Genomic DNA, 24,415 nt, shown 5'->3' on the forward strand with positions numbered 1-24,415 from the left:
CTGGCCACTCCTGGACCCAGGGGCAAGATGGGGGCCTGTGGCCAGGGCAGCCCATCTGTCTGTTCTGGTCTGGTGGCCCCAGAGACGCCTCCGGCTGGGGATTAAGCCAGAGGAGGGACAGATTCTGCCGCCAAAGCACAAAAGGCCCCACATCAAGTAAGGTGAAGGAGCTGACGAGGCTAGGCTGTCATCGCCGAGTGTCTTGGAGTTAGGAATGACATCGTCCTGATGCAGCCCTGGGGACTGCGGTCCCCATCCCCCCACCCCATTGATCTTGTCCACCTCTGGTACCACAGTGAGCTCTGCAGCAAGGGCAGGGGTGGGCTGAGGGGCGGGGACCACTGCTGTCCTGGGACCCTAGGAGGCGTCCAGGGTGGGAGCTGGGTCAGCCCCAGGGCTGGTGCTGTGTGACCTTGAGTCTTGCCCGTGCCTCTCTGAGTTCTGCTTTCCCCTTGGCAGGGGTGGGTAGACGCTAGAGAAGTTTTCCAAAAAGCAGGAGATCGGCAGGCACGGGGGCAGGGAGGAAATGGCTTGGGGGTTGTGCCCTCCTAACCCAGGGCACTCAGGTCGATCCCTTCTTGGGTTGAGGCTTACAAGTGGGGAGCCAAGTGTGGGGGGCTGGAGAGGTAAAGGGGCCCCTGTCCCGAGGCCTTCCCCCTTTTCAGGCAGGGAGACTCAGCCCCCCTCTCCTCCAGCCTCCCCCTCCCCCAGCCGCACAGCAGCCCCAACCTGCTGAGACCCACCCTCTAAACAGGACTCCCTTCCCCTGCCCTGTCATTCCTGGGGTCACAGAAGCCTGATTCTCTTCAAATTGCTGGTTAACTGTCCATCTCTTGATTTCGGCTCAGGTCATGATCTCACAGTTTGTGCCCAGGTTGGGCTCTGTGCTGATAGTGTGGACCCTGCTTGGGATTGTCTCTCTCCCTCACTCTCTGCCCTTCCCCACGCACACTTGTGTTCATTCTCTCTCTCTCTCTCTCTCTCTCTCTCTCAAACATTTAAAAAAATAATAAAAGTCCATGGGAATGCAAGCTAGTACAGCCACTCTAGAAAAAAGTATGGAGGTTCCTCAAAAAACTAAAAATAGAACTACCCTAAGACCCAGCAACTGCACTACTAGGCATTTATCCACGGTGTGCTGTTTCGAAGGGACACATGCACCCCCATGTTTATAGCAGCACTATCTACAATATCCAGAGTATGGAAAGAGCCCAAATGTCCATCGATGGATGAATGGATAAGGAAGATGTGGTATATACATACATGGAGTATTACTTGGCAATCAAAAAGAATGAAACCTTGCCATTTGCAACTACATGGATGGAACTGGAGGGTATTATGCTAAGTGAAATTAGTCAGAGAAAGACAAAAATCTTATGACTTCACTCATATGAGGACTTTAAGAGACAAAACAGATGAACATAAGGGAAGGGAAACAAAAATCATATAAAAACAGGGAGGGGGACAAAACAGAAGAGACTCATAAATATGGAGAACAAACTGAGGGTCACTGGAGGGGGTGTGGGAGGGGGGATGGGCTAAATGGGTAAGGGGCATTAAGGAATCTACTCCTGAAATCATTGTTGCACTATATGCTAGCTAATTTGGATGTAAATTTTAAAGAATGAATGAATGAATGAATGAATGAATGAATGAATGAATGAAAAATAAAAGTCCAAAAGAAGGAAGAGAAGTTTCGATGAGGAGGATCCAGTTCCCAAAATCCAGGGTTTCAGAAGCTTCTGAGAAGTTCTCAACCTCCCAAAGAATTCCTAGTCCCCAAAGAATTCCATGACCAAGGCCTGCCGGGCACCCCCTGCTCCTCCAAAAGCCCATGAACTTGTCGCCCCACGTGTCTGGGAAGGATCGACACCAGGATGTGCTGGCGGTGTTGCCCGCTGGCTACTGGCCCAGGCTTTTGCTTCTACGAATCAGAAGGCTGGGGCTTACGTGGGGAAGGGGACTGGCCTCAGGGCAAAACCGAGTGCACACCAGCAGCTGATCCATTTTGTGAACCTCCTGCCTGCCATCCCCCCATCAGAAGCCCTGCCAGAGCTGGAGGGAGGAGCAGGGGGGGTGGGGGGAGCAGGGGGGGTGGGGGGGACACAGGAGGGAGGGACCCGCGTGTCAGCTCAGACCACCCAGGAAAGGCAGCCTGGGGCCCAGAGACCAGGGCTAGGCAACACAGAGGGCCCGTCTCTCCCTGAGCAGGTGGTGGCCTTGGACCCGGACCTGGGAGAGAACGGCACCCTGGTGTATAGGATCCAGCCGCCCAACAAGTTCTACACCCTCAACAGCAGCACGGGCAAGATCCGCACCACCCACGTCATGCTGGATCGGGAGAACCCCGACCCCCACGAGGCGGAGCTGATGCGCAAGATTATCATCTCTGTCACTGACTGTATGTGTCCCTTGCAGCCCCACGCCACTTGGCTGTGGCCTCTGACGCTCAGGGCCCCGGGGACCTCTCCCACTGATTCGTCCTCCATGGGTCCTGAGGCCTGGGTATGGGAGGGCTGTGTCATCACTAATAATGGAGGAGCACTCACTTGCCAGTCGTGAGCCCCCGGAGTACCCTCAGGGGGTGCGGGGAGGGGTGGAGGTGGCTGGGGCTGCAGGGCCAGGCTGCTCCCTGAAGGGACCCCTGGGATGGAAAGTCACCGAGCCTGCCTTCCTCTCCCCACTCCCCGTTCTCCCCTGTCCCTTTCTCTTTCACACCCCTCTTTCCCTCTCCCCCTCACCCCCCAGGCGGCAGGCCCCCTCTGCGAGCCACCAGCAGTGCCACAGTGTTTGTGAACCTCTTGGACCTCAATGACAATGACCCCACTTTTCAGAACCTGCCTTTCGTGGCCGAGGTGCTGGAAGGCACCCCGGCGGGGGTCTCTGTCTACCAGGTGAGTTTCCCTTTCCCTGCCTGAGCTCCTGGTCTGCCTCCCTCACCTCGTCTCACCCAGCCAACAAGCGGGCACAGGGTGCCCTGGGTGTCTAGCTTTGCAGTGGGAGAGGGGGGCAGGGGATGCCAGCTGAGACCACCAGACGGGATGGTCTGTGCCGGGCTTGGAGAGCCAATGCTCTGGGAGATGTGATGGAAGGCTTCCTGGAGGAGGAGGGGCTTGAGCTGGGCCTCGAAAGACAGGTGGATGTGGAGCGGTGGAGGGAAGGTACCAAGGGAGCTGACAGAATTCTGGGTCTGAATATGGAGGTCATACTCCGAGCTTGTGGCTGGGTCTAGAACACAAAGAAGGTTGGTGGGTGTAGCCCAGGCACCCTGCCTCCGTGGGCAGGCCACTCTCCCACGTTCTCCCATAAGCCCCAGAGCAGCTCCACACAGAGTAGGGGGTGCTCTCCCCACTTTGCAGGGGCCGAAAGAGACTTGCTTATGTCCCTGCGGCCAGGAAGAGGTACGGCCTGATCTTGAACGCGGCCCCTCTGCCTCCTGCTCCATCACCCTCTGGAAGGCGGCCCTGAAGATGCTCGTTCAGGGAGAATGACGCCCTTTTAGGAACGGGGGAAGGCCCTCATGGTGAAGAACATAGGCTTTGGAGTACAGCCAACATGAGAATAGACCCCAGCTCCTCCACTGGTGTGCTGTGTGGCATGGAACAAACAACCTCACTGGGCCTCCGTTTTCCCACCTGTGCAATGGGGATCATAATAGCACCTGCCTGGCTGTGCTACAGGGCTTCAGGCAGACACACATGGAAAGCAACCTGCACTTGGGCTGCGGGAGACCCACGGTAGCTGACGGGCTCATCATGATGGGTCCTGTGGGGGTTTATGCCTGAGACCCAGCGGGGTCCAGTGGCAGAGGCTTAGCCTGACCCCACTCGAAGAACGCAGGATTGTTTGTCAGGATATGCCACAGCGCGTAACTCTGGTGATGCCTTGCAGGCCTGCTGTGCCTCAGTTTCTTCATCTGCGGAAGGGGATTAATAGCCTTCTTTGGGGATCCCCGGGAGCAAGCTCTCCAGCAGGACATTCTCCCAAATGCCCAGCAGGGGGTGCTGCGATCCAGGGAGAACAGCCAGTCCCTGAGGAGGAGGAGCCCCCAAACAAGGCGGGAGGAGGGCCAAAGGAGGCCCGGTCTCCTCCGGGGGCTCACAGCAAAGAGAGCACGGCTTCTGAGTTCATAGAGGAGCTGACTCAGGCATGAAAGGATGGTTGAAGGAGCTCGAGTGTTTGGCTTGGGAACTGTATCCTCAGATACAGAAAGGTTTCTGACTGGATCTATGCGTTCCCCAGCCTCCTCTACAACCTGGACCGAAAGTGATATCTGCTGGCTGGGTGGAGAACTTTCTCCAGGAATTAGAGCTCTATGCAGATAAGTCAGAAGTAGTGAGCCCCCCCATCCTGGACAGCATTCAAGTTGAGTCTGGACACCCTCTTCTCCAGCTTGTTGGATGTGAATTAGACCAGCTGACCTTGATGTCGTCTCTCCATCTTGAGGGTCTTGGCTTCGTCATCCAAAGCTTTTATTTTTAACTCTCACGTTTCCTCAAAGGTCCCCGATCCTCTTCTGTAAAACTCTGAGTATATCAGGGTATACCTGAGTATATCAGGGTATATCTTGAGTCAGGAAAACTCTCGTCAGGGCTAGAGGTGCAGGTGGGAACGGTGTAGGGATTGGGGAGGAGGCTTGCCTACGCATGGCCCCACATGACTTTTTCCAAACGGTAAATCATCAAGGGAGTTTTAAAAACTGCCCCCTTCTATTGTCTTGATGTCGTCCAACGAAGCAGGGGGGAGAGCGCCGGCGATTTTGGGTAGTCGAGGAACCCATGGTGGAAGGGCTCCTGGAGGCATAACTGTTGCTTCCAGCCGGCAGTCGGGAAGCCTGCTGTGACACAATGGCACCTGGAGGCCCCGAGCCAGCCAGGGCCCATCTGGGGGGCTTGCAAGGGGGGAGAGCAGGGTTTTGAAGAGGACGGCTGCGGTGACCCAGACCCTTGTTCTAAAAAGTGCCTTCCCCACCCCACCCCTGGCCCCGCTCAGTGTGCCTGGATGCCTTTAGTTGAGCCACGCTGCCCTCTTAGCATCTGGGAAGGCGTGCTGGGAGCAGTGGCATGGCCCGAGGCTCTGGGGGAGGCAGGTGTGTCTGCACGGGTCGGTGGGAAGGAGGGGGCACTTCTCAGGAGGGACGCCCTCGTGTCCCCACCCCTCATGCGGCCCCCGCTTCCCCGCAGGTGGTGGCCATCGACCTGGACGAGGGCCTGAACGGGCTGGTGTCCTACCGCATACAGGTGGGCATGCCCCGCATGGACTTCCTCATCAACAGCAGCAGCGGCGTGGTGGTCACCACTGCTGAGCTGGACCGCGAGCGCATTGCCGAGTACCAGCTGCGCGTCGTGGCCAGTGACGCAGGCACACCCACCAAGAGCTCCACCGGCACGCTTACCGTCCGAGGTGAGGGCGGGGCTGCCTCCTACTGTGTGCGGAGCACGTTGGGCCCTGGGGCAGTGCCAGGCAGGGTGGGGAGCCCGCGAACACCACTGCTGTCCCCGTCCGTGCGGGCACAGGATGCCTTGCTAGTGGGTGCCCTCCTCGACCGTGCCACTCAACACAGAGTCTTCCCCCATCGCCACCAAGTCAAACGCTCCAGCGGGGTCTTCTCTCTCCCCACCCCGGGGCCACTGTACCCCCAGGGGTCTGGACCCACTGCCAGGGTCCCCTTCCCCTCCCAGCCTCTTGGAACCCAGCAAAGAGCAGAGAGGTGCTGCACAGGGTTGGGGCCCTCAGGGTCAGCAGCAGGGAGGGGAATTTGCAGAGCCCTGCACCCCCTGTCTGGGCAGGGCCAAGGCCAGTTAGCATTTCTCCTCCATTCTGATCATATCTTTAATTCTTGGGGCAAAACAAGGACATCGACACGCGCTGTGGCCAAAGGGCCCAAAGTAACCATGGGAAACTAAGTACAGAGCGTGACGGGCAAGAAGTGGCCGTTCTCTCGCACAGGCCGGCTCCCAGCTGGGCTCCTGCCTGCCTCCAGGGCATTGGTGCAGGCGGGGGCTGGCTCCGTACAAACACCCGCCTTGGTCCCAACCCGAGACGCGACTACGCAGTCTCTCATCTGCTGGTCCCACGCTTGCCCGGTGGGTTCCCGGTGCCAGTTGGGGGACCCACTTCCATGCCAGCGATTGACAGGGAGGGCGCGCTCCGTTCTCTCAGGGATGGCCCCAGAGGACTTTTCTCTAGGGCTCAGCAGAAGCCGTGTCCTCGAACGGGCCCGTCGTTTCTCCTGGTGCCGTGACAAAGAGTGAGCCAAAGCAGGGGGATGGGATTGTTTCACAGGGAAGCTCGTCCCAAGCCCCATCAGCTGAGAAAACACATCTTTCGGGGAAATTAGACTTCTCTGGGAGGGGGCATTCTCAAAGCCAGCTGTTTTCCTGGGACCCCGTTGCAAACTAGGGGCAGGCCTCCCCAAGACCCCCACCCTGCCCCTCTCTTGCTCTCTGACTTCAGACAAGTGACTCCGCTGCTCTGAGCTCTTGTCCCCTCCTCTATCTGGCGTGTCTAATAATGGCTGCCTCACGCGGGTGTTTCGAGGGGGCTCATGGGGTGCTGTATAGGAAGCACTTAGCACAGGCCTGGCACGTGGCAAGAGCTGAGATGTCGCCGTCCTTGCCACCATCATAGCCGTTGTGGTTGTAAGGCACAAACTAGAGAGAGGCCCTGCGGTTTTCTCTCCTGCCTTGGGCAGCAGCAGCGGCAACAAACCACCAGGGGAACAGGACCGTGGGAGGCTGAGGAGCTCTGGTCAGCTTGGCCCTGACCCTAGCAGGCACAAGGGGCCTCGGCCCGGGACCGAGAGGTGTAGACCCCCGCTGCCTTTGGAGCTGGGTTATCTGGAGCAGAAGCCAGGCCTAGCCCTGGGTGCTGACTCTGTCCACAGTGCTGGACGTGAACGACGAGACGCCCACCTTCTTCCCGGCGATGTACAACGTCTCTGTGTCCGAAGATGTGCCACGGGAGTTCCGGGTGGCCTGGCTGAACTGCACTGACAATGATGTGGGCCTCAATGCCGAGCTCAGCTACTTCATCACAGGTGCAACCAGCCTGGGTGGGGCCGGAGAGGGGGAAAGGGGCCCGAGTCAGCCATCAGCCATCAGGCTTTAGCCCCTGCATGAGCCCCCTTGGGATTTTTCCCAAGGGCTTTGTAGCTGGGTCCCTCCTGTCTGGCTCTCTGGGGGCCTCCTGGACCTATTGGGAGATTGGGAACTTATCGAGGTTCAGTCTGGAGGGAGGTAGAGCCCGTGACTCCTGGGGAAGAGCCCTGCCCCCCACTCCACCCCCATGTCAAGGTGATGAAGCGGACACTGGGAGACTGTGGCCTTGTCCTTCCCCGGGGACCCTTCTTTCATGAGAATTCCTGTCTGTTTAGAGACAAATGGTTTAGATCTTTCTAAATAAAATGGTTGCAGCTCAAAAAGACCAAGCAGAAAGCTGTGGAGAAATAGTATGAAGCCTTGCCCTGGCTCAACAGGAGAAAGGGAGTCATGATCCATTAGTGATGTCTGCCATGACAGTAGACTTGGGAGGTGGTGGTGAATATGCCATGTATTAGTCATGCCTGGATTAGAACAGTTGCCCAGCATTCTTTAGTCCCTGATACAGCCAAGACATGCTGGGATGGCACGGGGCAGTTCTTTCACATTCCTTAGCTGTCCTTTGGCCATTTTGCTGGTTCAGTCCTCTCTCTGTCCATGGCCTGCCTGCAGCCACGTTACTCACAAGCTCATGTGCGCACGTGTGCATGCACATGCATTCAGCACGCACACCGGTCTCCCTGATGCCTCTGCCCCTAGAGCAAGGAATGCCAGGTTCACAGCCCATCCTTGCTTGCTGCAACCGAGGGGACCTCCCAGCCCTCAGCCTCTCCTTTCCAGAATTTTCCCTCCTGCCCCTCCCTGTAGGGACCTAGCACCCACGGGGCAGTTCCTCCCAGTCTAGTCCTCCAAACTGCTCCAAGAAAGTCTTAGTTATCCAGACCCTGCCCGCCCCCTGCCCCGTGGACCAGTCATCGTTCAGCACCCAGCACTACTTGTGTCTCAGTTTCTACCCCACCCCCTAGAACCCAGACCTTGTCCCATGTGACTGGTGCTTCAGACCATCCACAAGGATGTCTGGGGTTTTCCCCAGGGACAAACTATGTAAGGACCAGGGAGCATCTCATGGCTCCCAGGATGATTTCCCAGCACCCAAAGTGGCCAGTTCCTACTGACCTGCTGAGAGCCTTCCTGGGTTGGGTGGGATTCTCAGATTTTGATTTGCTCATTCTGCAAATTGCCTCGCATGGTCCGGGTCCAAACCCAGTGCCATGGCGCCCTCTACTGCCCAGAACACCACATTGCCTGCCAGCTGAACGGGGAGGGGTCTTTGCACTGTTTAGATGGGGGGGGCGGGGGGGGGAGTCCTTTCCTGTCCACCTTGGAGAGGGGACCCTCACACTTCCTACCCCATCCACCTGCCCCTACTCTTCACTCGGTGGAGCCTTGGGGAGTCGCCATTCAGTCCAAGATTAGGGACCTGGAAAAATCTTGGCTGACCCCCAAGTCCCTGGCCACATATAAAAGCCTCGACCCAGGCTAACTGCTCAGACACTTCTACCAGACAGGCAGGTGGCAGAATGGCGAGGACACAGGCTCAGGAATCAGACTGCCAAGCTGGCATCTTACACCCAAAATAGGTGACTGTAACCCGGGACAACACACGTATCCTCGCTAATGGGCCTTCTCCCCTCTCTGAAATGGGCTTGTGATAGTACAAGTGAAATGAATTAGCCCACATGAAGCCCCTGGTACACAGTAGGCGCTCAGTGGATATTCAACCCTTATGATTTCAGGCATTCGGCACCCACACCTGAGCCCACACAGGCCACACCCTCTTCGGAGCCACCCCCCCCAGAACCCTGTTCTCGAGGCTGAATGGGCAGCATGGCCTTTTCCTCCCAGGCTACCCCTGGAATGTTCTGGCTCAGAAGCAGAGCTGAGGTGCCACCGCCCTTTCCCTGGCAGGAGCCCCGGTTCCTGACAGAGGCTCTATTGTCTTTGGCCCGCAGGTGGAAATGTGGATGGGAAGTTCAGCGTGGGCTACCGTGATGCCGTTGTAAGAACAGTAGTGAGCCTGGACCGGGAGACCACAGCCGCATACATGCTCGTCCTGGAGGCCATCGGTACGCACCGGCCCCGCCTACACACCACCAGCACGGTTCTGGGCACGGTTCAGTGAGGTGCCCTTCGAAGGCCAGGCAGCCCTGACCCCGGGAGCCAGGCTTTGAGTCGCAGTCTGTGTCGACACCGGTGGAGAAAGGGCAGCCAGACAGCCTATTGCTGAGCGCGGGTGGCCATGAGGCTTAGCTCACAGTGCTACAACGCAAAACATTTAGTTGCTGGGGTGGGAGCCGCGGGGCAGCTAGACAGGAGACCGCTGTGTGGACAGACCGCTGCACTACCAGGCCAAAGGAAGCCGAAAGGGGGAAGGGAGGAGCCAAGAGTATCGGGCGCACAGGGAGGTGCAAGCATGTTCAGGGGAAGGGTCTGATCAGGGAAGGCTTCTTAGAGGAAGTGTCTTTGGATCAGCATCTTGGTTGCAAGTTTCAAATAAACTGACTTAAGCAATATGGGCTCACAAAACCAGTCCGTAGGGTGATGGAGCTTCAGGTGTGACTGGACTGGGGGCTCAGGTGATGCCACCAGGCTTCAGTCTCTCGACATTGGCTCCCTCTGCCTTCTGTGTGTTGTCTTCATTCTCTGGCTGATGTGGTGACAAGTTGTGGCCGCAAACCTGGTCTCAATCCTTTTGGGTTCAAGTGCTGCATCGGGGAGACAGCACTGGTCTCTTTCCTAGTCTCCCCAGCTAAAGCCCCAGATGATCTGTGATTAGTTCCATCTGCCCCAGTGCCTGTCCCTGAACCCCTCGTCGTGGCCAGAGGAGGAGAGAGGTGCTAGTGAAGCCTGAATCACATGCCCATCCCTGGTGCCCAGAACCCCGGGCCTCAGGGTCAGGAAGGCGGAATTCTCAGAGGGACCTTCAGGATACGGGCCGGCCTGTGAGAGCAGCATGGGGCAGCTGGGCAGATACCTTGAAGGCTGAGTAATTGTCACCTTGCAGGCCAAGTAAAGTTTCAGTAAGTCTAGAAGCAGGGAGAGCGTTTCAGGCAGAGGAACCAGCTCAGGCAGAGGCCTGGTTGTGGGAAAGGGCTGTGTGTGTGTGTGTGTGTGTGTGTGTGTGTGTGTGTGTGTGTCAGCAACTGGCTTGTGGTGTGATGTATACTGGGGAGGGGGAGGCTGCAGTCAGGCAAGGCCAGCTTTTAGAGGCCTTAAGTTGGGCCAGAAATTTGGTCTTTGGTCTCCAGGTAGTAGGGAGCCCATGAGGGCTCTAGATGAGAAGAAGGATGTGATGAGACCTGTCCCCCACCCCCCTCCCCCACCACCCAGGTACGCTGCATCGTCCCAGGAGCATCCAGTTCAACATCTGCAGTGAGCTGTGGGTGAGAGGGAGTGAGCGTTCTGCGTCTCGCTCTTTCCTCTTTCCCACCAGTAGCTCCTCCCCAGCCCGCCCACGCCCAGATGCATCTGCCCTCTGGCGGCTCTCCTCCCACCCTCTGGAGACCCCTCATTCCCCCTGCGTCCAGCACCGTCTGGCAGGAGGAGAGGGCTCGGGATCAGGCCTCCAAGGGGGCCTGGCAGCTCATGCTGTGTCCAGCTAGGCCAAGTAAGCAGGAGCTCCCGTGGGAGGCTGGGCTTGGAGAGGAGCTCCAAAGAGCAAGACCAGGTTAGACACTTGTGCCCCAGCATGTGGTCAGCTGGCCTCGGGAAGAAGGACTGAGTCACCCCTGGTCCTTAGTCAATTCCAGCTGCCTGCGCTCCGCCCTACGGGTGACTCTCCTCGCCTGGACGCATAGCACGGGGCCCAAGTTCCTTCCTCCAGGGAGGGCAACGTGACAGCTGTCCATGGGGCTGAGCCCCTTCCCCGGCCCCGGGAGGGTCCTGCAGGGAACTGAGGGGGCAGAGCCCCTGGATACCTCCGGCTCGGAAATCAAGCAGGGCCTGTACCCCCGAATGCAGAGGGTCCAGAGGCCAAATCTGTCCCGTAGGCATGTGTGACCCATCTCTTGTTTCGTACAGAAGGACAGTTGGTTGTGAACATTTAAAAATCAGGAGATTTTATTTAGAAGCTCAGAGGTTCAGTTTCTCTGGAGAAATCGGAAGGTCTAGTGTCACGGGGCCCACGATGGACCGGCGCAGAGAAGGGCTGCCATCGGGGTCACCCCTCCCACCTGTGCCCCCATGGGTCTCGCCCGCCTGGCCCCGTCAGCAGTTGGCTTGTGAGCTGTTCCTGGATCTGTCTCCGAGGGCTGCTGTAACGAATTACCACAAACTGAGTAGCTTAAAAGACTAGAGATTTATTTTCTCATGGTGCTGGAGGCCAGAAGTTCAAAATTAAGGTGTCGGCAGGCCTGCATTCCCTTCTGAAGGCTCTAGAGGGGCATCCTTCCTTGACTCTAAGTGTTTCTGGTGGCTCTAAATAATCCTTGGTTCGTGGCTGCAAAACTCCGATCTCTGCCTCCGACTTAACCTGGCCTTCTCTTTGATTCAGGCCTCCCTCCGCCTTTTTCTTTTAAGAACCTTTGCCATTGGGCCTGTGGCCCACCCAGGCAGTCGAGGATACCTCATCTCAAGACTCTTAATTACATCTTCAAAGACACTTTTTCCTAATAAGTTGACATTCACAAGTTCCCAGGGATCTGACGCGGGTAGATCTTCCAGGGGCCACGACTGAAGCACTTCGTGCCTCCGTTACCTCCTCTGTAAAATGGGAATAATAATAAGAGCACCTACTTCACATGCTTCTCCTGAGGGCTGCATGAGTTAGAATAGCGCCTGGGACAGGTTAGATATTGTTAGTGTTATTCTTAATCTAAAAAAAGGGAGAAAAAAAAAACCCACCCCTTGCGACGGCCAGAGCAGGTGGGATGAACAGGACATGTGCCCAGGGAAATCTGTCCCTCAGGCAGCCACTAACAGCCCGTCTTCCTTCAACTCCCATAGACAACGGCCCCGTAGGTAAGCGGCGCACGGGGACGGCCACCGTGTTTGTCACCGTCCTGGATGTGAACGACAACCGGCCCATCTTTCTGCAGAGCAGCTATGAGGCCAGCGTCCCCGAGGACATCCCTGAGGGACACAGCATCGTGCAGGCAGGTGGCCATGGCCCCTTGGGGCTGTTGGTGGGCTGGAGGCAGGCATGGCTGCCACGTGGAGGGATGGAAACAGAAGAGGGTCCCGCTGCTGCTCCGGAAGTATCCAGTCGGCAGTGGGGAAAGAGGGAGCCAGGCACCCTCCTCCCTCCTGGGGATGGTAGGCCTTTAGTTTCTGTGGCCTAAGACAGCACCCTGGTTCCCCGCAAAACAGAAGGAAGGCCTTGCCTCCCTCCCTTCCCCCACAGCCCTCTCCTCTTCCCCCACCCCACCCGGAGGGCTTTTTGGAACAGCAAGTGGATGGAGCTGTCACATTTTCCCCGGTAGGAGGTGAGGGGGAAGAGGCAGGGCCCAGCTAGGCCCAGAACAGAGCGGCTTTCACGGGGCCCTCGGCCAAAGCTCTCCTCTTAGGAAGTAAACAGGCACAAGAAGAAAGAGTTCCTTTGCCCAGGGTGCAGGACAGCTCTGAGGCTCAGAGGAGAAAGGGGAGGACCTGAAAATGAGGCTTAGGTCCCCTCCCCCACCTCCCCCTGGAGGCCTCCGTTGCTGGATGCGGTGGGAGGCCGGGGCTGAGCCAAACACAGCAAATCTGGGCCTGTCCGCCAGGGCAGACTCCCAGGAACCAGGATCAGAAGGGACTGGAAGTGGATCCACCTCCCTGCATCGGGGCAGGAGGAAGGCAGGAAATGGGCTGGGAGCAGGGTGCTGACTCCTAGAGGAACGGAGAGTCCAGGAAGCCACAGGGATTTGCAAGAGTCTGGGGGTGGTTCCAGAAGGAGGAACGGGGAGGTTTTCCTGGCCTCAGCTTCTCCTCTAGCCTAATACCTGCCACCCCACTCACTGACAGTCTCCCAGGACCAAACTGAGGACACGCCTAGAGGTGTGGCCAAAGCTTTGTGGGCCCCCCAGCCCCCGCCCTCCCTTTCCATCCCCAGCTATTCCTTCTTCTCAGGCCTCAGGGCAGCCTTACCCCCTAGTCTCCAGGAAGAGAACACCAAGGACCGAGCAGGACGCTGGCCTGGGCATGACACTGGTGACTGTAGGCCGAGTGCATCCTGGGATGTCCCAGGGAGGCCCTGGGAAGGGAGCCAGGAAGAAGTTCACAGGCTGGAAGGGAGAGGGTAACAAACCCCTGTGGGAGGAGGCCTGCCCCACTTTCTAAACCTGAAGAATTGGTTTCTATTTACACAACACTGCACAGCCTGAAATTCTAGAGCCCGTGAGTAATACAGGGCAGCCCTGATTCTCCCCGTTTCTCAGGGAGAAATTCGGGCATTAGTGACTTCTCCAAGGCCTTGGAAGTTTCTGGCCAAGTTGGCCTCACTCTCTGGTGTCAAACTGACCTAGAAGGAAGGTACAGTGGGCCTCACCAACATGCTGGAGAGAAAGCTTCTGTCTCGGGGAGAAGATGGCTTCCCCCCACCTCCCCAGATGGGGCCATCCTTCACCTGGGAAACAGAGGCGTCCTACTTCTGTGCCTGGAGCCAGTGAAGCAACGTGAAGGTTTGGACATGGTCTTGCTCTCTGCAAGCTTCCAGGCTTGTAGGAAGGACACGTAGATGTGGATCGCCCCCAATGCCAGGAAGAAGTGATCCTTTCTCTGAGAGATGTGAGGAGCAGGAGTGGTTCTAGGCAGAAAGTGGCTTTCCGCTGGAGAGCAAAGAGGGCTTCCCGGAGGGGGTGCCTTGGGAAGCGTAAGCCACGGCCTGGGGACAAGTGGTTCAGTTTGTCTGGAGTCTCGGGTCGAGGTGAGGCTAGAAAGGTAGTTTGAAGCCAGCTCCCGGGGGACGCCGATCACCACACTAAGGAGCCGTGGCTTTATCTAGCCATCGGTTGGAAACCAATGATGGTGTTGGAGCTGGGGGGTGGCAAAGCTGAACTCACTTCCTGAGAAGACCTGGCTGGCTGCATTGGGAGTCACAGCAAGGTGGGTCCCGGCAGCCCTGTAGCAGGACGCAGGTGGCAGGAACTAGGCAGCTCAGACCCCCTCCGTCCACTCTCCAGATTTGGGACCCCGAGTGCACAGCCACACCCTGTGGGGAGAGTTGGGGGTTTGGAATTCCGAGAAGCCCACTCTAGGGTAGGATTGCTTTGACAGGTAGCCAGTCAATGGCACAATTGCCAAAAACTCAGATAGCATCCCTGGTGTGGTCCAGACCTGAGGTCCCGCAGCTGTCCCGGAGAGGTCTGGACCCTCCTACCCAAAAAGGAGGAGGCCTCCTGCCCTGGGCGAGGCAGGAACGCTGTGATGTGTCCTCGGAGCCCAGGTGGCATCACCTCTGGCTTCTGGGGATGCCTCCCACCGCTTTGACACAGCACAGCTCCTTGGCCTCACAAGGAGCTCTTTAACCCATCCTCAGCCCCTTCCTGGTCCATTGTGACATGGGCGCCTTGAAGGGTGGCCACCAATATGGCTGCCAGGAGGGTGACTGGCTAGGCAGGGTTGAGAGCCTCCTGTTCGCCCTCCTCCCAGCAGGCACACGGGCATCTGACCCACAAGGGTGCTGGCTGCTCCCAGGGATTATTAGGTGAATGCTGGTAGGTCCCAAGATTTCAAGGCAAGAAGTCCCTGGCTTGCCTCTTGCCTCTGGCATTGAGTTGGCACAGAGGGCAAGACAGTTCCTTGCCCCCCGTGTGGACGGAGTATTTCGTTTGGCTGGAGGGAACCCTTGGCCATTCGGCAACTCAAACTGGAATCCATGCTGGACTGTGGCACCTGGAAGGTGGGCAGGACTTCTGTTGGGAAGCAGGGGCACTGCTTCCTGGAGGTGGTTGGTGCCTGGTTGCCAGAGAAGAGTGCTGGGGGTCCCGGGTTGTACCCTCTGGAGCCCGGGGCCGAGGGTCAGATGGCTGCAGGTACCCCGCTGTTGGCCCAGCAGTCTTTCAGCAGGCAGCAGCTGCAGAGTCGGCAGAGAGGAAGGCTTTCCTCCAGGGGCTGTCTCTGGGAAAGGCCACAGGCCTGGGCGCACAGGGGACCACTGTGGCTGAGCGTGTGGCCCAGGTCCTTCTGCAGTCCCTGGTTCCAGGCTGTGTCCGTGGCAGGAGGATCCTCTGGTGGGTCCTGGGTGGCGGGGACGCCCCATCACATCTTGGTAGATTCCGTGCAGTCACAGTCAAGGTTGTCCTCGCAGCCCGGCAGGGGGCGTCTGGGAGCAGGCCTGCCTCTGCGGAAGCTGTGCAGGGAGCGGCGCAGAGAGCCCAGGCGCTTCCAGAGCCTGAGCTGGGGCTCGCTGGGGCTCCCGGGGTGGTGGGGCATGCACTCCCGAGCCCTGCGGCTCGGGTCCAGAGCGGCCGGTTTGCAGAGGGTCATGAAGAGCAGACAGCTGGCCAGCAGAAGGAAGATGCAGGCCAGGGCGAGTAGCGCTGGGAGGGGGTCAGCTGCCTCTGTGGGACTGCCGGCAGTGACAGGGGCGGTGAGGAAGGCGAGGGGGCTGGGACCCCGTGTGCTCATGGCTCCTGCAACAGGAAGGGGAACGTTGATGGGGGCTGGGTGCTGCTAAACTAGCCGCAGACAGCATCACGGCCATTGTACAGGTGAGAACAGTGAGGACCAGAGAGGTGACAAGTCTCAGGTCACACAGCAGAAAGTGATAGAGCTGGGCCTGAACCCAGGTCCCCTTTCTGCTCTACCCCCGGCCCACTTGCTACAGAGGAGGCAGCAGGGTGATGCCTTCTGGCATTTTTAAATCAATCCTCGTGAATTACACTAGTCTTCTGCCTGAAATCCTGGGATATAAGACCAACTCCGTCAATAGCTTGCTCTGTGACCAGGAACAAGTTATCAGTTATAGGATGCTGCAGCTGGCAAGGGCCCTAGAAATTATCTAATGTTGGGGCTGCAACCTGGGGGCCCGCAGGTACATTTCATTGGGTCCTTATCGTGTTTTTGTAAATGTCAATTAATCACGAGTATTTTTAAAGTCACAAACCCAAAACGAAGGGATTTCACATGGCTGTCTGAATGTCCGGCTGCTCTTGAAATTTGAGAATTGCCACACTGGCAGCCAGTTCCTGCCTGGCACTCAGTAGCTGAGGCTGAGCAGCCTTTGTCCCCTTTAGAGAGGTCTCTGGCCCCCAGGTCACCGCACTCCCTCACAGGCCCACTACACACCTTATTTCACCTGCCTCGCCCCATGGGCGTTCCTGCTGGTGCTTCCCAGTGTGACCCAACCTGCTCCCATGACAAGGAAGAAACTGAGGCCCCAGCAAGGGAAGGCCAAGCCCATGCTGTGAGCCAGTGGCCAAGCGAAGACCAGAACTAGGTTCCCTGACTCCTGGCCCTGTGGCTCCCAATCCTCGGAGATCACTGAGCAGCTCTGAGAACAGGTGGGAACCCACAAAGAGCTACACGGTTGACTCCCCCTCCAGACCCCAGGTACCTGTTATCACTCACGGCCATCCCGCTAAAGGGAGCTCAGCAAACAATCTTTGTAGATGGAAAATCAGGCTGAGCTTCTGGTTGGATAGGTCTGGGTTGCAAATAAAAATCCTTAGAGCGCGTGGCCGGTAGATAACTTGTGACAGAGGACCCTCAAGCAGGTGGCAGTGCCTCGGCCAGGCTGATAGAACGCAGGCCCGGCTCTTTCCGGTTTCCCAAGAGAAGCCAGAAATCTGGATTTTTCAGGCAAACGTTCCTGGCATTTAAATGTTGGCAAGTAATTCAAATTTGGTTAAACCAGGAGAGGGGCACAGGAAGGGGGATATGGTGCCAAAGTTAAACAAACTCGACTCAAAAAAAATGTGCAATGAATTTTCAAATATGTAAAACACTACAACAGGCCAAACAAAACACGCAAGCGGGCCACGGCCAGCTCTCAGGCCAGTACTGATGATGTCTGATTTCTACAAACGCAGGACAGGAAGTCCAAAAGAGGGCCTAAAAAAAAAAAAAAAAAAAAAAAAATCCTTTATTTCTCTTTGACCTTAGATACTTTCGTGCGGCGGGGACAGCAGGTTTCCCCCTTTCTCCCGGCTTGTAGCTTAGAGTAAACTTACGGTTGAGTTCCTGGCATGACACTCTGCAGAGTTGTGCCAAGGCTCTGTATGTGGGTTGCCCAGAGCCCGTGTCAGCAGGCAGTGGGGAGTGGAGAGGGCCCCCCGCCCCACCCTCTGGAGCCCCTGTCCCTACCCCGGGCACTCACCAATGGCGGCAGGACCTAACTCCCAGCTCCCAGCGCCCAGCCTCCTTCCTGCTCGCAGCCTCACCCTGCGCCCGGCCAACTGAGGGCACACAGCACAGCCCGCCTCCCATCCATTGCCTGCTACCACTCCTTCCCACGTTTCCAGACAGAACACGACCCCTCCCGGCTCCCAGCTGGAAACTTTGATGCCCGTCTAGCTGCCCAGGGCCGCTGCCTTTCAGGCATCGAGCCTAGAGAGCACTCCAGCTGGGCGGCCCTATGTGGTTGGCCGTCCCTTGAATATGAGCATGGAAAAGGGATGGGGTGTGCCCACCACAGGGAGAAAACTGAGAAAACGTGCCCCCTCTCCTACCCTGGGCAATCTGAAGCGGGAGAAGTCTCAATCCTGCTAGTCCGGATAGTATTTCAGGGCTGTCACATGAGTCTGGGGACCCTATCAGACCAGCAAAGCTGGCCCAGACTCCAGTCTTTGAGGGAAGCACTTTAATAAAAAGGCACGTGAGGCTATAATTAGCATCTTAGTAGTTTTCTTGGAAGCGAGAGATTCTAAAAGGCTTGAAGACCTCAAGCCACCCTCCCTGGAACACACAGCAAAACCAGCTACCAGATCCTTTTACAATCCCTCTGATCCACCAAGGGTCAGCTGGTTGCAGGGAAAAGAGGCCTCCACCAGACCGAGGCTAGGAATGATCTCGAGAGCAGGTGAAGCTTCTCCCTGCCCGCAAGCCCAAGGCACACTGGCAGGCCCCTGCTTTAGACATATCTCTGCAAGCTCAGTCAAGAACGTTCTTTTGTCCCTCAGAGGTCCCTAGAACAGCACCTGCTGGAACAGAAGAACTAACCTCAGGGTACATCTTGCTGTGTGGCCTTGGGCCAGCCACCGTCCTTCGCTGGGCATTGTTTCCACTCTGCAGAAAGCAGAAGGACTCCCCAGGTCTGCACGCACCCTCACACCCTCCCCCAGAGTCCCCCAGCAAGGGTCTGGCCCCACTTTCCTCACCACACCTTCTCCTGCAGCTCCCCGAACTCTGACCTCAGAGCCAGCGCTCAGCAGTCCCAGGCTGGGTAGAAAGGTCTTCTTAGCTGTGCAAGAGAGGCCCAAGGAGCACCGGGTGCCACCCGTGACCTCAACTTGCCCCGGCCTCTGCCGTGCCCTGTGCCCCTCAGTCAGCCAGGCGGGGCAGAGCGAGCTGTCTTCACTCACTCTCCAGCTAGCCCTGGCTTTGTCTGGAAGAGTTTGGGCCCTGCCTTGGGGGAGGGGACAGCCAAGAAGGGTAGGGATGGCAACTGGGCTGGGCAGAGGGAGAGGGGAGCCAGGCAGAGGAGCCCAGTTGCTCCCCAAGCCTTCCCGGGGCCTCACTTCAGCTGGTCTCCTTGGAGCCCTCTCAGCGGGCAGGGTGGAGGCCTGGGGGAGTCACGGGGAGGATTTCACTGCCCCGGCAGCAGCCCTCACCTTCCCCCATCGGGTGTTTGAATGGTATGGTCGGTAGCCAGAGGGTTGCTATTCAGTGCCTGCCAGCCTCCAGGTTACCCGGGAGAGGGGAGAGAGGAGAGGGGCTACAGCCAGCAGCAGGGTGATAGGCCCTGGCAGCTCCCGGGCCCCTCCTCCCCTCCTGCACCCCTGCACCCCTCACCTCCCAGGCTTACCACTCAGCTTCCCAGAAAAGCACCTGCCCTTTGAAGGTGTCTCGCTGCAGAAGGGAGGGGTGAGCGATGTTTTCAAAGGTCAAAGAGATCTTAGGGCAGAAAGCACAGGGTTGAAGGCCAGCCGTGGCTATGTTCCTTATAGTTTGGGTGGGCCCTTGGAGACCCTCCAGGTGGTGTTTCTCCAGCTCTCCGCACCACACACACACACACACACACACACACACACACACAAACACACACACACCCCTCCCCAACCTTCTTTCTTCCCGGAAGCCAGAGCCTCCCCAGCAGCCAGCTGCCTGCAAAGGAGCCTAAGTCGTAAGCAGCTTCCCCGTCGAGGACCCCCCCTCCCCCGCCCAAGCTCCCAGAAATACAGCACAGAGGTCATGGTGCCTGGGCCATTGTTCCAGAGACTGAGGATATAGCAGTGGACAAAGTCCCTTCTCTCCGTGGGAATATAGATAGTAAACAAGGTTATAGTATATCAGAAGCTGATGGGGGTGGGGACAGCCTGGGTATTGGAGTGGTGGGGAGTGGGGGGGGGGGGGGGCTGCAGCTCCACATACAGCGGTCAGGGAACAGATGACATTTGAGCAGAGACCTGAAGGCGATGAGGGCACGAGTATAACACAAACCCGGAGGGAGAGCTGGCCGGTGGAGGAAATAACATTCAAGAACCAGCAGGGAGATCCATGTGGCTGGGGCAGAGCTGGTGAGGAGGGAGTCGTGGAAAATGAGCTCAGATACTCCCACTTCTCACCAGTAGGAAGGTGGACTTGCTCTTTCTCTGGGCCCAAGGTCCAAAATCTCAGCGAAGGAGCAGACTGACCCAGTTTTGATGAGGTGCCCCCCTCGCAGACCAGCCACCGCTGGCCCCGGTCAGTAAGGACCCGGCAGCCTCGGTGCTGCGGTGAGAGGTGGAGAGAAGAGGGCAGATCCAGAAGCGAGAGGTCCAGGGTATCACAAGGCAATTCGCCACAACTCGAGACGACACGTCGAGGCCCCGAGTCCGCCCGGCCATGCCGTCGGGCCTCTTCCTGCGTCACCTTGCGGGGGAGCGACCTCAGCTCGCTTCAGGCACGTGGCAGTAGAGTAGGTGTTCGGTTCTTGGTTCGACAGGACCCGCCTTGGGGCTGGCGGTGACTCTGCCAGCAGCCTCGAGGCTGGACTCCTTGTGAAAACGGAGAGACCCTGGGTGGGGTCTCTGAGTGAGAACAGCACACCCCAGGTCCCACCAGGGACAGCCCACAAGCCCGGGTGACCTGAAATAGACCGGAGTGAACGCATGGGTGGTTGAGTACGGAGCCACCTGGCGGGAGGTGGGATTTCTGGGGTTCCACCAAGTGGCTCTTTCGGTACCTGGTGCCCAGCCGGGACTCAGTGTGGCCAGAATGGCTTCCGCCCGGGAAAACTGGGGGCGAGGTGCGGCCGCACGTCCAGCCCCACCCCAGATGAGGCTCCTGGGGTCTCAGAAGGAGGAAGGAGGAAAGCAGGCTCCCATGGGCTGACCTAATCAAGCCTGGATCTAGAGAGCTCCAGTGTGCCACCCTCCACCCTCTCCCCCACCCTCCCCAAGACCCTGGTGGAGGATCAAGGAGCAGAGCTGACGGGTCCCCTGCCAGGACAGGGCAGCATAGAGCCCTCAACAGGCGTCCTTGTGGGGGTCGAGACGGGCATGTCCTTCGCCTCTGACGCTCCCCCGGCTTCTGTGGGCAACCACAGGTTGTCCAGGATGGGCTGGGGGCGGCGTGGAGGGCGGGAGAGGGGCTTCACCAGCGTCTCCTCTCCCCGTGGGGTGGCGTTCAGGGGTTGACATGTCTCATTCTCCCTCAGCTCAAAGCCACAGATGCAGATGAGGGCGAGTTTGGGCGCGTGTGGTACCGCATCCTTCACGGTGAGTGGGTTGCCCTCCTGCGCTGAGGAGGGCAGAGCTTCTCCAGGCTGCCGGGAGTCTGGGAAGGGAGGCCAAGGAAGCCTTAGGCGCCATACAAGCCACACACGCGGGCGGCGGGCAGAGGGGGGAAACGGACATTCTCTGATCGTTCGCACCAAGTTGGGTGTCTTTGAAGTGAGCCTGCTGCGCTTGATTGCTGTCCTCCTGGGGTGCCTCGAGTGGGAAATCACCCTGACAGAGGGGGCCTTGGGGGAGGGCGGCCCCCGGCAGTGAGCCCCCCAGACATTGTCACCGGCCCAACATCACTCAGACACTGGGACGGTGCCCTCGGCGAGCTGGCCGGGAGTCTCGTTGGGCCAGCCAGCATCACGTGACCATCCCTGACCCAATTACCATTGGCCAGAGATTGAAATACGCCGATCTGCCCGCTCTTGGAATCGGGGGTAAAACCACCCCTGCACAAAGCACATGGACTGATGGTGGAGGAGGGTGGACCCCCCAGCGGAAAATCGGCGTGCTCTTACCCTAGGACGGTGGAAAGTCCTGGACCAGCCCAAAGATATACACAAAATCCTCACTTCAACAGCCCACAGAGAGCTTGCCTTTGTGTCTCTTCTTGTACTGTCCCAGATCCTTCTGAAATTTTGAATCCCCTGAAACGTCGTATAGGGGTCTCAGGGGACCCCCAGCCTTCCCATAAGGAGGGTACAAGGTGGGCTCCCATCCCCTCCCTCAAATCCTGCCAGGCCAGGGCAGCGTGAGGCAGAGGACTTCTTGCCATCGTGGGCTTTGTCCAGGCTGCTGAGACCTCTGTGCGGGGTCAGCATTCTAGGGGTCCGGGCCCCACATTTTCCCCATCACCATGCTATGAACATCCCATGTCCTGCTCCAGGCCAGAGCCCATGCATCTCCTCTGTCCCTCGGCACAGGTAACCATGGCAACAACTTCCGGATCCACGTCGGCAACGGGCTCCTGATGCGAGGGTCCCGGCCCCTGGACCGAGAACGGAACTCATCCCACGTGCTGATAGTGGAGGCTTACAACCATGACCTGGGCCCCATGCGGAGCTCCGTCAGGGTAAGGTGGGGGGGGGGGGGGGAGGAGGGGGAGGGAGAGGCTGGCACGTAGCCAGTCAGCAGGCCGTGAAGCCCTGCCTCCCCTTCAGCAGTGGCCTCAGAGCTGGGCCGAGACCACAGCTGGACCAGAGATGGCCACCAGCTAAGGCTCGGTGGGGGCCGGGAACCACTGGTTTTAGTTGCTGAGTGACCCGGGGCTAGGTGTGTGGTCGAGGAGGCCAGAGCCCAGCCTGGGATCTTGGAAGCATCCTTTTGTTCTGAGCCTCAGTTTCTCCAGATGTGGAAGGGGGTCAGCGATACCGATTTCGGTCCTAAGAGACGGGAGGGGTGTCCTTACCCTGCTAACCCCCACAGCCACGCCACTCGCTAGGGAAATCTCACAGTTACGATCTCGGAAATAGAGACGTTGCCAACTTCAGTCTGCGTGAGGAAACTGAGGCACAGAGGCGTCGCTAGTGCCAGACCAGGACTCGAGCCAGGACTCCTGAGTCCAGGCTCCGCGCACTTCCCATTGAAAGTGTCCCCGAAAATATTCCAGTTACCGCTCCCGGCTGCTGCAACAAACGTGTTCTTTTCCGCCCACCCTCACTCACCTCGAGCCTCTGCCCTACGCGGCTGAAATCAGGTTAACCTTGATCTTCCCGAATGGTCGAAAACAGACACACCGGTACCCCTAGTGGCTGGGCCGGTTTATACACTATTCTGCCCCGTGGCAGAGGGATGGCTGAGGCAAAGGACACGACCTCTCGAGGCCACCCCACCCTACCCCCACTGCACACTCAGCAGCTCACAGCCCCTTCCCCAGCACCAGGTGGAAAGTGAGTCAGACCCCAAAGGTGAAGAGTAGGAGGAAGGTGGGAAAAGCCGGGGTGGGGAGCAGGCAGGGACTTTTACCCAGGACTGAGTATGAGCTTCTTATCAGCCACATCTCCACCCCGCTATTTCCCCGGGGCTGGAAACAATGAACAGAAGCCTGGGTCACCATCATGCGGGAGGCGCTAGAGAGTAGGTGACTCGGCCTTGGCCCATATGCTGATGCCCCCGCAGCTTTGCCCCAGGAGGAGATGGAAAGAGAAACCTGGGTCCTTACAGCTGCCCCTCTGAGTGAGGGTCTGTCCAGGCACGGACGGCTCAGGGAGTCACATCCCTTGGGCTTTCACACCTTGGGGCTGCTTGGAATGATTCCAGCGCCCTGGTGACTGCCGGTCGCACCACGTGCTCCGGGGCATTCCCCCACGGCCACGTTCACCTGCACGACTGCGAATCGCTTGCTCGCGTGCTGATTAGCGCACTCGCGTCACGGCTTGCTATTTGTGGAGCCGACTTCAGGCCACAGAGTGACTGATGTCAGGGTAGCTCGGGTTGGCTCCCTGGACTTTGGGCTTCCTGATCACGGCCCCCCTTGTGGCCCCTCACTCCCCACCCTCCCGGGAGCAGGTGGGTACTCTCTCCAGGGCCTGCCCCTGTCGGCCTCGGCATTGTGACTGCAAACCTCCTTTAGCCACCAACCTTGGTAGACAAAATGGTGTGCAGTGCCCCAGGGCATATAGATCGAAGCCAGGCTGTGACGGTCAGCGCAGGGATGGGACACTGAGAAGCACACCTGCTTGGCCACGCTCCTTTCTGTCCTCTCCCCATGGGCCATGAGGAAGAGCAAACCCTCATGTGAACTCTAAGTGCTTTCTGTCCTTGAACTCTTTCCTCTTTCTTTTTTAAATGTTTTTTTTTTTTTTTTAGGAGGAGGGTGGGGAGGAGCAGAGAGAGAGAGAGAGAGAGAGAGAGAGAGAGAGAGAATCCCAAGCAGGCTCTGCCCTGTCAGCACAGAGTCCGATACAGGACTCGATCTCACGAACTTGAGATCATGACCTGAGCCAAAATCAAGAGTAGGACGCTTAATGGACTGAGCCACCCAGGCGCCCCTGTCATTGAACTCTTTTAACCCTCCTAACAGCCCTACGAGGGAGGCATTGTCGTTATACCCATTGTACAGAGGAGTAGACTGAGGCAAAGAGGGGTTGGCCAACATGCTTAGGGTCCCATAGCAGTAAGGGTAGAGCTGGGCTTCACGCCCCAGCCGTCCAGGCAGGTCTGTGCTCTCAGGCACTACACCGTGCTGCCCTATATATAGGCCCTTCGGAGCACAGAGACCGCTGCCCAAAACCCGAGTCATTTTAAGGTGGGAATTTAGGAGCCGGCACCCAGGGCGGGGGCTTGAAAGCCCTTGTAAGACACAGCCGCCACACCTCTGGGCCCCAGGAAACCTGGGAGCTTCCCTGAAGACATTGTGGGGACTCCAGCTTTGCCCCAGATTCACTTGCCCAGCAGCAGTGGAGACGGCCCCTAGGCACCACTCTATTCTCCAGTTCCCGCTTCAGAGACCAGGGCCCGGGAGCACAGAAAGTCCCCCTAGAGACCGGGGACCTCACATGCACACTGCGATTTTGCACACGCCTGTGCACACAT

At 58.1% G+C, this 24,415-nt stretch overlaps 2 protein-coding genes across 13 annotated transcripts in view; one reads left to right on the forward strand and one right to left on the reverse strand.

The window, feature by feature from the left end:
* The window catches only part of CDH23 (cadherin related 23), a 415,090-nt gene that overhangs the window by 307,950 nt on the left and 82,725 nt on the right, over nt 1-24,415 (forward strand). For all 5 annotated transcript variants that reach the window (XM_053207271.1, XM_053207272.1, XM_053207269.1 and 2 more), the window contains exons 22-29: nt 2,212-2,401; nt 2,749-2,894; nt 5,184-5,403; nt 6,887-7,039; nt 9,053-9,166; nt 12,045-12,193; nt 20,815-20,875; nt 21,805-21,953. In XM_053207271.1, coding sequence (XP_053063246.1) covers nt 2,212-2,401; nt 2,749-2,894; nt 5,184-5,403; nt 6,887-7,039; nt 9,053-9,166; nt 12,045-12,193; nt 20,815-20,875; nt 21,805-21,953 — 1,182 coding nt within the window. The remainder of the gene's footprint in view (nt 1-2,211; nt 2,402-2,748; nt 2,895-5,183; nt 5,404-6,886; nt 7,040-9,052; nt 9,167-12,044; nt 12,194-20,814; nt 20,876-21,804; nt 21,954-24,415) is intronic.
* On the reverse strand, nt 11,379-19,224 carry CD2H10orf105 (chromosome D2 C10orf105 homolog). 8 transcript variants are annotated; one of them, XM_053207275.1, is made up of 2 exons: nt 19,005-19,224; nt 11,379-15,649 (listed from the first exon to the last, which is right to left on the reverse strand). In XM_053207275.1, the coding sequence occupies exon 2, from the start codon at nt 15,642-15,644 to the stop codon at nt 15,276-15,278; it is 369 nt and encodes a 122-aa protein (XP_053063250.1). In that variant the 5' UTR covers nt 15,645-15,649; nt 19,005-19,224; the 3' UTR covers nt 11,379-15,275. The 8 variants fall into 8 exon arrangements, with proteins under 8 accessions (XP_053063250.1, XP_026918021.1, XP_026918016.1 ...); XM_027062220.2 differs by having other exon boundaries at nt 18,982-19,223; XM_027062215.2 differs by lacking the exon at nt 19,005-19,224 and adding an exon at nt 18,368-18,967.

This window comes from Acinonyx jubatus, chromosome D2 (assembly GCF_027475565.1).
Source record: "Acinonyx jubatus isolate Ajub_Pintada_27869175 chromosome D2, VMU_Ajub_asm_v1.0, whole genome shotgun sequence".
NCBI lineage: Eukaryota > Metazoa > Chordata > Mammalia > Carnivora > Felidae > Acinonyx > Acinonyx jubatus.